Source organism: Pongo pygmaeus, chromosome 4 (assembly GCF_028885625.2).
Source record: "Pongo pygmaeus isolate AG05252 chromosome 4, NHGRI_mPonPyg2-v2.0_pri, whole genome shotgun sequence".
Taxonomy (NCBI): Eukaryota; Metazoa; Chordata; class Mammalia; order Primates; family Hominidae; genus Pongo; species Pongo pygmaeus.
Window position 1 is genome coordinate 182,413,781 of NC_072377.2, and position 10,909 is coordinate 182,424,689.

Consider the following 10,909-nt stretch of genomic DNA (forward strand, 5'->3'; position numbering starts at 1 on the left):
GTTTCCCAGCCAAGTGGGAGCCGCAAGCTCTCCATGTCTGTTGTCTCCACCTCCAGGAGGAAAGACAGCCTCTCGCAGAATGCTTTTGTAACCTCGATCCTTTAACAAGTCTGTGAGGTAAATTCTGTTATTCTCATCATATAGCCAAGGACACCAAGGTTCCCAGAGGGGAAGTGGCTTGTAGTGGGAGGGAAAAGCGAGACTGGAGGTTCCTGGTGGTAGCTTCCTCCTAAGCCTGGGTAGGAGCCCTGAAGACCCATGAGACTCCCTTCCTTAGGGTTGGCTGGGACCTTCTGGATGTGGAGGGTCCACTGTCCTGTGTATTTCGCTTCCTCCTTCAGCTGGGCCCATCTTGGATTTGGGATAAACAACCAGTGACCACACCTTCTTCCCCTTCAGCAGAGTTTGCAAACAGGACGTTCGTGACCTGCATGATGTTTAAAAAGATTTGAGTAATTGCCAGTAAATATTAGCTTCCTAGGGCTTCTGTAAGAAGGTACATGAACTAGCTGGCTTAGAACAGAAGTTTATTGTCTCGTAGTTCGAGGCCAGAAATCTGAAATCAAGCTGTGGCAGAGCCATGCTCCCTCTGAAGGAGCTGGGGAAGGGTCTGTTCCACCTGCTTCTGGCTTCTGGTAGCCTCAGGCATCCCTTAGCTGGCACATGCATCACTCCAGTCCTGCCCCCATCAGATGGCTGTTTGCACATTGCCTTCTAGGTATGTCTGTCTTTGTGGCCAAATCTTCATTTTTTTGTTTTTTTCCTCAAACAGGGTCTCGCTTTGTCACTGAGGCTGGAGTGCAGTGGTGCAATCTCGGCTCACTGCAGCCTCAACTTCCTTGGGTCAGACGATCCTTCCACCTCAGCCTCTCAGGTAGCTGAGACTACAGGCATGTGCCACCACATTCGGCTAATCTTTGTATTTTTAGTAGAGACGGGGCTTTGCCGTGTCACCCAGGCTGGGCTCAAACTGCTGGGCTCAAGCAATTTATCCACTTTGGCCTCCCAAAGTGCTGGGATTACAGGGATGAGCCATAGCACCCAGCCTAAGGTCACATTCTAAGGCACTAAAAGGACTTCAGCATTTTTGGAGGGGGACACCATGACACCAACACTTACAAACAGTGGTCATCCTCTTTAAAAGTGTCACAGTTCTCACCACTCCATGTCCTTGTCTTGTATCTGGAGGCCAAGGGTCACCACAGTGCACTGCTCTACATCTATAATCTCTGCCTCAAAGCTGAGAGAACATGGTGGAGGCAAGAAACTTAGCTGGCCCTAGTACAGCCCTCCACTCTGAGATCTAGACTGTTGGGGGGGTTCAAGAAGGGGTGTGTCTTCACTCCCTTTTTCCTTCTGCCAGCTTGAAGCTGGTGTTGAAAACAGAATCACTCGGGAAGAGCGTGGGTCCTCAAATCCAACATTTGAGGAGCACTGACCACAGACCAGAAATACCTGTTTGAGACTACATGAAGGAGGAACTCACAGGTCACCTCTCTTCTAGAGTTTGCTCAGGTCCTCAGCTTCCTCTTCCAGAACCCTCAAACACTATGTACACAAATTGCTGGAGAGCTTCGGGACTGTGTTCTTGCCACTGTACCAGACTGCTTCTCTGAGCCCGTTTCCTCTTCTGTACTGTGTCAAGAACCAGATGGTCTAGGCTGGGCGCCGTGGCTCACGTCTGTAACCCCAGCACTTTGGGAGGCCGAGGTGGGGGGATTACCTGAGGTCAGGAGTTGAAGACCAGCCTGGCCAACATGGTGAAACCATGTTGTTTTAGTATTCTACTAAAAATACAAAATACAAAAATTAGCCGGGTGTGGTGGCACACACCTGTAATCCCAGCTACTCGGGAGGCTGAGGCAGGAGAATTGCTTGAGCCCTGGAGGCGGAGGTTGCAGTGAGCCGAGATTGTGCCACGGCACTCCAGCCTGGCTGACAGAGTGAGACTCTGTCTCAAAAAAAAGAACCAGATGGTCTAGATCAGTGGAGCCCCATAGACTCTCGAGAGGTGGGAGCAGGGTGAGGAGGTTATGCGGAGTGGAGGGCAGAACCCTCTGCCTCTGACCCAACTATGGGAGGCCTCATCTGAAGGAAGGTTGTCCTACTGAAAGTTTGAAAAACTGCTGGCTAGATCAGTATTTTTCTTTATTTTTATTTTTATTATTTTTTTTATTTATGAAGTATTTATTGATCATTCTTGGGTGTTTCTCGGAGAGGGGGATATGGCGGGGTCATAGGATAATAGTGGAGAGAAGGTCAGCAGATAAACACATGAACAAAGGTTTCTGGTTTTCCTAGGCAGAGGTCCCTGCGGCCTTCTGCAGTGTTTGTGCCCCTGGGTACTTGAGATTAGGGAGTGGTGATGACTCTTAACGAGCATGCTGCCTTCAAGCACCTGTTTAACAAAGCACATCTTGCACCGCCCTTAATCCATTTAACCCTGAGTTGACACAGCACATGTTTCAGAGAGCACGGGGCTGGGGGCAAGGCCATAGATCAACAGCATCCCAAGGCAGAAGAATTTCTCCTAGTCAGAACAAAATGGAGTCTCCTATGCCCACCTCTTTCTACACAGACACAGTAACAATCTGATCTCTCCTTCCTTTCCCCACACTTCCCCCCCTTCTCTTCAACAAAACCGCCATCGTCCTCATGGCCCGCTCCCGATGGTCGCTGTCTCTTCAGAGCTGTTGGGTACACCTCCCAGACGGGGCGGCCGGGCAGAGGCGCTCCTCACCTCCCAGACAGGGCGGCCGGGCAGAGGCGCTCCTCACCTCCCAGACGGGGCCGCCGGGTAGAGGCGCTCCTCACTTCCCAGACGGGGCTGCTGGGCAGAGGCGCTCCTCACTTCCCAGACGGGGCAGCCAGGCAGAGGCGCTCCTCACCTCCCAGACAGGGCGGCCGGGCAGAGGCGCTCCTCACTTCCCAGACAGGGTGGCCGGGCAGAGGCGCTCCTCACTTCCCAGATGGGGCCGCCGGGCAGAGGCGCTCCTCACCTCCCAGACAGGGCGGCCGGGCAGAGGCGCTCCTCACCTCCCAGATGGGGCGGCCGGGCAGAGGCGCTCCTCACTTCCTCCCAGCCGGGGTGGCGGCCAGGCAGAGGTGCTCCTCATCTCCCAGACGGGGCAGCCGGGCAGAGGTGCTCCTCACTTCCTCCCAGACGTTGGGTGACTGGGCAGAGGCGCTCCTCACTTCCCAGACGGGGCGGCCAGGCAGAGGTGCTCCTCACATCCCAGACGATGGGCGGCCAGGCAGAGACGTTCCTCACTTCCTATACAGGATGGCGGCCAGGCAGAGGCGCTCCTCACTTCCCAGATGGGGCGGCCGGGCAGAGGGGCTCCTCACCTCCCAGACTGGGCAGCCGGGCAGAGGGGCTCCTCACATCCCAGACGATGGGCGGCCAGGCAGAGACGCTCCTCACTTCCTAGACGGGGTGGCGGCGGGGCAGAGGCTGTAATCTTAGCACTTTAAGAGGCCAAGGCAGGTGGCTGGTAGGTGGAGGTTGTAGCGAGCCGAGATCACGCCACTGCACTCCAGCCTGAGCACCATTGAGCACTGAGTGAGCGAGACTCCGTCTGCAATCCCAGCACCTCGGGAGGCCGAGGCGGGCAGATCACTCGAGGCCAGGAGCTGGAGACCAGCCCGGTCAACACCGCGAAACCCTGTCTCCACCAAAAACACAAAAACCATTCAGGCGTGGCGGCGCGCGCCTGCAATCCCAGGCACCTGGCAGGCCGAGGCAGGAGAGTCACAGGAGCCCGAGGCAGGGAGGTTGCAGCGAGCCGAGATCACGGCAGTACAGTCCAGCTTCGGCAACAGAGGGAGACCGAGAAGGAGAAGGGAGAAGGGAGAAGGGAGATCAGTATTTTTCAAATGGCATTACTCTAGGCCCACTGAACTAGAATCTCAAGGAGTGACCTTGAGATTCTTTTTTTTTTTTTTTTTGAGATGGAGTTTTGCTCTTGTTGCCCAGGCTGGAGTGCAATGGCGTGATCTCAGCTCACCGCAACCTCCGCCTCCCGGGTTCAAGTGATTCTCCTGCCTCAGCCTCGCGAGTAGCTGGGATTATAGGCATGCACCACCACGCCCAGCTAATTTTGTATTTTTAGTAGAGATGGGGTTTCTTCATGTTGGTCAGGCTGGTCTTGAACTCTTGACCTCAGGTGATCCGCCCGCTTCGGCCTCCCAGAGTGCTGGGATTACAGGTGTGAGCCACTGTGCCCGGCCAAATCTCTGCTTTCAAAGTGCCCTGGGTGGCTGTTACTAGGAAAGTTCGGGAATCACTAGACTACACGATTTCTAAGCGCCACTCCAAAGTCTGTTTCCTCCAAAATCAAAGACCAAAAACCATGGGGATGATACTGAATTCACCATACTACAAGTGGATTTTTAGAGTTTATTAAGCAGGGGAGTGGAGGGGAGATGCGGCACAAATAGAAGTATGTAACATTCAAACAACAGAATCTAGGATTTTTGAAAAAACTTTCCGTCACGGTTACACAAAGGGTCACTTCCTCCCCCAACGACACATGGGCCTCTCAAAGGAGAGGAGGGAGTAAGTCCCATGATAGGGCCAGTGGTTGCTCCTGGGTTTCGGAATCATTTCTGCGGAGCTTTCAAGGCCAGACCCTGGGCTCAGGGTCGAGACTTCATAGCGGTGACAGCTAGACCCAGCAAGATGGCTGCGACCGTGAAACCCTGGGCGGCGATCCGGGTGCGCATCATGAGCTGAGAGCGCTGGCTGTTGCCCCGATGGAAAGAGTAGAGGCCGTAGCTGAGGGCGGCCGCCGTGGCCAGGCAACCTGAGGAGGGGACAAAGCAACTGGGAAACAGCAGGTCGGGCCTCGCAAGTCATTCCCCGCTTTGGGTCTCGCTTCCCCAAAGCCAAGATCTCTGGATCACGGCGGAGGGAGGGCGGAGAGGGTAGGTCGAGGCGAGGTCCTCCTAGTTACAGAGTCCTCCCAATCTTAGGCCCCAAGTCCCGCCCCCTAAACCCGCTGCTCCCGCTCCAATCAGTTTCGCCCCTCACCGCCCCGCCCCCTCGTCTCTTCTCTAGTCCGCTCTCATTCCGCTCCCCGCTAGCGCTCTGGTCCTCCTCTACTTGCTTCCCTCCGACATCACTGTCCTCTCCTTGTGCAGTTCCTACAGCACCCACTTACCTATGGGTACCACCGGGTTCTCGCGGGTCTTGCGAAGGAACTTTTCCTTGAAACTCTCTGGATTCCTGTAAACAGTGGGGCTAAGCCCCTCAATCACTGGAGGCTTCGATGGTTCAAAGGGGACCTTCGGAATCACAGGGCCGGGAGTCGCCATGTCCGGGCCACAGCAGCAGGAGAAAATCGGGACTCTGAGCTCAGCCTCCCGGTGAAGGTCATGAAAGGGGCGGGGAAACGAATAGATTGAGCGTTGTACGCAGGCGCAAGTGCTCGTTGCATCCTGGGAGTCGTAGTGCTCAGCACGGTAGTGCTACAAAAGGACTACATTTCCCCAAATGCCCGCAAAGCCTTGTGCACGCCTTCCGGAAGGAGTTTGTTACACGAGGTCTGAGAGGGAGAGGCAGCGTGTGTGAGCTGCTTGCTGGTGCGGTGGTCAGCGCGATGCCCAAGGCCAAGGGCAAAACCCGGAGGCAGAAGTTTGGTTACAGTGTCAACCGAAAGCGTCTGAACAGGAATGCTCGACGGAAGGCAGCGCCGCGGATCGAATGGTGAGGAGGCTGGGGTTCCGGGTGGCGGTGGGCCTCGGCCGGGACGGTCCGCGAGGTGACGGATCCGCGATGTCTCTCTTTGCCGGTAGCTCCCACATCCGACATGCCTGGGACCACGCTAAATCGGTGCGGCAGAACCTGGCCGAGATGGGGTTGGCTGTGGACCCCAACAGGGCGGTGCCCCTCCGTAAGAGAAAGGTACTGACATGGCAGGGTCTCGGTCCTTGTCTTCTTTACTCTTCCCCCGCCATACTGACCTAGGTTTCAGAACGTGGTACTGCCCATTCCTTCCCTCAGGCCCTTCCGAGTTTTCGACCTCCCCGCAGTCAGAACGCTCAACTGACGGTGATCAAGGGTCTCTTTACGACCTTCGTCACACTCCCTCCCCAACACACATTCCCCATACCCCCTCTACTGAGTCGTTTTTCTCTGAAATTAACCCATTAGCATCTCAACGGTATTTTCCTTAATTTATCTTTTTCTACCCTTACTTTCCTAATTAGTACTCCCTAAGAGTTGGAGATCTTTACTTACACCTTTTCTTTGTTATTCAATCATCCTTGGTCTGAGGCTTCCCTAGGCTTCCCTGACTGCAGTCTCCTTCCCGGGTTCAAGCGATATCCCACCTCAGCGTCCCAAGTAACTGGGATTATAAGCGTGTGCCACCACACCCGGCTGATTTTTGTGGTTTTAGTAGAGACAGGGTTTCGCTATGTCGGCCAGGCTGGGCCTCAAGTTATCCGCCTGGCCCCCTGGAGGCTTCTACAACTATTAAAAGAATCCAGGTTCCCAAAAGAAAAGCAAGCAATTCATCTTTCTCTGCCTATCTATAAAATGGGTATAACACTCCTTGCCTTAGGGACTATCTAACTGTGTGGCTGTAGCCTCACATTTATTCAAGAAATGGTAGTGCCATTTTCCTCTGGCATGAAACAAAAAAAGAAACTTGCCTAAGACAATGGAACAAATTCATTCGGGAAGCCCATTCATTAGGTTAACTACTTATTGAGAACATGTCACATCCTAAGCACCCTGGGGATTTAATAGAGAACAAAACACAAAGTCCTTGTCACCAAGATTATGTTGGGGGTAAAAGGCACAGACGGATTACTTGAGGCCAGGAGTTTGAGACCGGCTTGGCCAACATGGCAAAACCCCATCTCTACTAAAAACACAAAGTTTAGCTGGGCATGGTGGCGCACGATCGTAATCCCAGCTACTTGAGAGGCTGAGGCAGGAAATCACTTGAACCCGGGGGGAGGTTGCAGTCAACCAAGATTGCGCCACTGCATTCGAACCTGGGCAACAGAATGAGACTCTGTCTCAAAAAGAAAAAGAAAACAAAAAAAGAGAGAGAAAAAAAGCCTCCAGGGCATTAGTTCTCATTGTTACCTACTTCTAGCTAACCTTGGGCAGGGATTCTTATGGGTTAGTAGCTGTGTTGGGATAAGCAGGAGTCTATAACTTTCCCTCATCAAAGATCCTTCTGGTCTCAAGGGCTCTGTTCTCTGCAGGTGAAGGCCATGGAGGTGGACACAGAGGAGAGGCCTAAAGAGCTTGTACTGAAGCCCTATGTGCTGAATGGTGGGTGTGGTCCATATATTCCTTTAGGTCACTGTCCTGCACTGTGGGAAGCTGGGAAGGGCCCTAAGATGTCCTCATTTTGCAGATGGAGAAACCAAGTTTCAGAGGGGAGAAGTGAGCTGGTTCAAAGTTCACAGAGTTAGGACTGTGTCCTGGCTGGCTCATTTTTCATTGTACTGACTAAACCCTGACCTTACTGTGTGAACTAAGGTCAGAGATGTTTAGGGAGGATGTACCCAGGTGCCTGGGAGAATAGAAGAGAAACCAGTAAATCTCAGGCATGTGTATGGCTTCTCATGAATTTAAGGATGAACTGATTTTTAGGGATTCCACCATCTCAATAAATGTTTCCAATGACAAAATCGATTTTATGTATATTAAGGCTATAGAGAGTGAACCCTACAGGAAAGTGGGACTACTCTAGAATTCTTCATTCATCCTTCCCCTTACCTGTCGGGGAGTTTAAGCAGCTCCCCTAAAGATAAAGGATTTGAATGGCCAGAAATTTGATACAGAATTCCTTGAGTTCCTGTCTTTATCTCAGTGGTTCTCATAAGAATTACTGCACAGGATTGTATACGCCAAGCCATGTGCACTTACTGTAGTCAAAGAGAAACATTTTTCAAAATGTTAAATTGTGGTTAAAAAAATAATAAAAGTTACCATCCTAATCATTTTTAAGTGTACTGTTCAGTAAAGTAGATTCACTTTGTTGTGCAACAGCTCCCTAAAACCTTTTCATTTTGCAAAACTGAAACTATACCCATTAAACAACTCCCCATCTTCCCCTACCTCCAGCCCCTGGCAACCATGTCAAAGATAATTTTGACTATATACAATATGAGGACCTAACTAACCTCTGGATATGATTTGACTACTTCATTTCTCTGAAGTAGCTCTTTCTCTCTCTTTCTAGATGAGAAATGGAGTAGGATTTGCCTGCCTATTTTAAAAGTGAAGCCATTAGTTGGCTCCACATCCTGGCTTTTTCTCTCCCATGGAGCACTAGTAAGGTGCTGGGGCCCAGCCTCAGGCCCCAGGCCCGGCAGCTCTAGATCTCATGTATTTAGACCGTCCCATTTCATGTGTTACAATGATACATCAAGAGCTTCTCTGAGAGGCTTATAGCTGGAAGGGAGCCCTGTCCTGTGGGCAGGTATGTGCCTTCATCTCTGTCCTGAGACCTGCCACTAAGTAGAGGTTATTAGTTTGGTACCTTCCTTGTAAATCCACCTGAGGCCCGGAGAGAAGTGACTTCCCTTTCCAAAAGTTGCCATACTGGTAGATGAGTGGGTCATAGGAGACAGAGTCTGGGATCCAAGGGGCTGAAGGAGGTTCCAACAGTGGATTTGGGAATGGGGAAGCAAAGACCCCCAGATGGTTGGTGTGGTGGGTCTTGTGGCTTGGGAGTGGGTGAAGGGGCGATTGGACAGCTCAAAGAGCACAGAAAGCAAAGCCTCATTCCCTGTCTCCCCGCTTCTCTCATCACTCCAGACCTGGAGGCAGAAGCCAGCCTTCCAGAAAAGAAAGGAAATACTCTGTCTCGGGACCTCATTGACTATGTACGCTACATGGTGGAGAACCACGGGGAGGACTATAAGGTGAGTGGCTCGGGCCACGTGGGCTGGCTGGGAAGGCGCCCTGGACCATTCGCGGCTTGATCTGCTTGCGCAGCACATGTTTCCTGAAACCGAGTGCAAAGAAAGGGAGGAAAAAGACTCTAGGAAATGGATCCCATTGACAGGGATCTAACTTGAACGAATGCTTATGGCAAGGATAGACTGAATGGCCTTGGTTCCACACTCACTCACCGATAAATGTTTTGCTTGCGTGGTGTTTTTTGGTTTGTTTTTGTTTTCGAGACAGAGTCTTGCTCTGTCACCCAGGCTGGAAGTCTATTTTTGGCTTCCTTTAACAGTTGAAAGATCCAGCTACACTGGACCCCTGGGCCCAAGTGGGATTAGCTGGCTATGATGGGTCATGAGCTCCTCAGCTGGCCCCAGCTCCTCCCTGGCCCACTGGACTCTCAGGCCTTCCCGGTCTTTTTTTGAGACAGAATCTCGCTCTGTCACCCAGGGTGGAGTGCAGTGGTGTGTGATCATGGCTCACCGCAGCCTCAACCTCCCGGGCTGAAACAGTCCTCCTGCCTCAGCCTCCCAAGTAGCTGGGACCACAGGATGGTTAATTTATTGTTTTTGGAGAGACAGGGTCTCATTATGTTGCCCAGGGTGGCCTGGAACTCCTGGGCTCAAGAGATCCTCCCACCTCGGCCTCCCAGAGTGTTGGGATTACAGGCGTGAGCCACTGTGCCTGGTGCCCTACAGCCTTTGAGGTCAGGATTCTGGACCTCAGGGATAGATAGCAAGTGGCTTGCCTAATTCAGGATGAGCTAAGATTTGAGCCTTAGCCTGTCTAGCCCTCCTTAAAGTAGCCCTTCTCCTTTCTTAGGCCATGGCCCGGGATGAGAAGAATTACTATCAAGATACCCCAAAACAGATTCGGAATAAGATCAACGTCTATAAACGCTTTTACCCAGCAGAGTGGCAAGACTTCCTCGATTCTTTGCAGAAGAGTAAGATGGAGGTTGCGTGACTGGTTTACATTACAGCTGCCCCAGGCTGAGGCCTCCCCCCGACCAGTGAAGCTGGAGCCGGGGTGTAAGGCAAGGAGGTGCTGTGTGGCTCCAGAGGGGCTGGCCAGGTCCCATGGAATCAGGTTACACACACACGTGCACACTCCCCGCTCTGGGGAAGGAACTGTTCTCAGAGGCTCCAATTTATAATCGTCTGGGGGTTCATGGAAAAGCCAGAACCTGCTGTTTTCAGGGTGGGTGGTTTATTTAAATATAGTATGTACATAATAAAACAAAGATATTTTACTTCTCTGATGATTTTGTATTTTTCTGCTCTCAGCCAAACCCTGGGGCTGCCCCGGCGAAAACCACCTCTATCGGGGCTGAGAGGCCATCCCGCCTGTCAGCAAGTGCTACATTCACTTGCTCTTCTAGGCACGGCCTCTGGCCTCATCCCGATGGCTCTCTGCCCATTTCCTGCACAGCAGTTCCTCTCACCTCTACAGAAGCTCACCAGGAACCCTGGGCTGCTTGGAAGGGGCCTGCCTTGCCCATGCTAGTCCCCCCACTAGGCTGGGGGCTCGTGGGGCCCTAGCCTGAGGCCAGCTGTGGCTTGACTGGCAGAGGGTAAGGAGCTCAACTCCTGGCCTGCCCTCTGAGTGACCTGCCTTCTCTGCTTTTCTTTGGGTTGCTTATGTTGGCCTCGGTCTGAAGTGAATCCGAGGTCCCCAACCTGGCTTCTGGGACTGGTGGACTGCTGAATCCCATTCTGTTGTGTGCCAGGCAGTGGGCTACACATGGCATGGCCATCCTTTGGGGCCAGGCTTGCCTGATTCGGTGGTATGAGGTGATGTCCACAATGTAGCAGGATCACAAGCAGGGTATGGAATGGGCCCTGGGCATTTTCTTATGTCCTGATACTTGATCCCCAACTATTAGTCATACAAAAACCTCATTCCCAGGGTTTCTCAGAATCGCCTATCAGCTGTCTCTTGTCACTTGTTCTCGAAAAGGAGGGCTTCGTTTTTTCCATAGATCATTTCATG

The 10,909-nt window shown here is 52.3% G+C and overlaps 2 protein-coding genes across 2 annotated transcripts; one reads left to right on the top strand and one right to left on the bottom strand.

Annotated features, from left to right (window-relative positions):
- Window positions 1-4,385: 4,385 nt before the first annotated feature.
- On the bottom strand, window positions 4,386-5,316 carry HIGD2A (HIG1 hypoxia inducible domain family member 2A). Its single transcript, XM_054488009.1, has 2 exons — window positions 5,163-5,316; window positions 4,386-4,805 (listed from the first exon to the last, which is right to left on the bottom strand). The coding sequence occupies exons 1-2, from the start codon at window positions 5,314-5,316 to the stop codon at window positions 4,639-4,641; spliced, it is 321 nt and encodes a 106-aa protein (XP_054343984.1). The 3' UTR covers window positions 4,386-4,638.
- A 257-nt stretch (window positions 5,317-5,573) lies between these two features.
- On the top strand, window positions 5,574-10,173 carry NOP16 (NOP16 nucleolar protein). Its single transcript, XM_054488008.2, has 5 exons — window positions 5,574-5,707; window positions 5,797-5,905; window positions 7,222-7,291; window positions 8,786-8,892; window positions 9,740-10,173. The coding sequence occupies exons 1-5, from the start codon at window positions 5,601-5,603 to the stop codon at window positions 9,881-9,883; spliced, it is 537 nt and encodes a 178-aa protein (XP_054343983.1). The 5' UTR covers window positions 5,574-5,600; the 3' UTR covers window positions 9,884-10,173.
- Window positions 10,174-10,909: the final 736 nt, after the last annotated feature.

Excerpts from the sequence above, each read along its gene's own strand:
- HIGD2A (XM_054488009.1), bottom strand. The coding sequence starts at position 5,316 with ATGGCGACTCCCGGCCCTGTGATTCCGAAGGTCCCCTTTGAACCATCG. Across the intron at positions 4,806-5,162 it reads GAACCCGGTGGTACCCATAG|GTTGCCTGGCCACGGCGGCC; the intron begins GTAAGTGGGTGC and ends TCCCCTCCTCAG.
- NOP16 (XM_054488008.2), top strand. The coding sequence starts at position 5,601 with ATGCCCAAGGCCAAGGGCAAAACCCGGAGGCAGAAGTTTGGTTACAGT. Across the intron at positions 5,708-5,796 it reads GCAGCGCCGCGGATCGAATG|CTCCCACATCCGACATGCCT; the intron begins GTGAGGAGGCTG and ends CTTTGCCGGTAG. Across the intron at positions 7,292-8,785 it reads GAAGCCCTATGTGCTGAATG|ACCTGGAGGCAGAAGCCAGC; the intron begins GTGGGTGTGGTC and ends TCATCACTCCAG.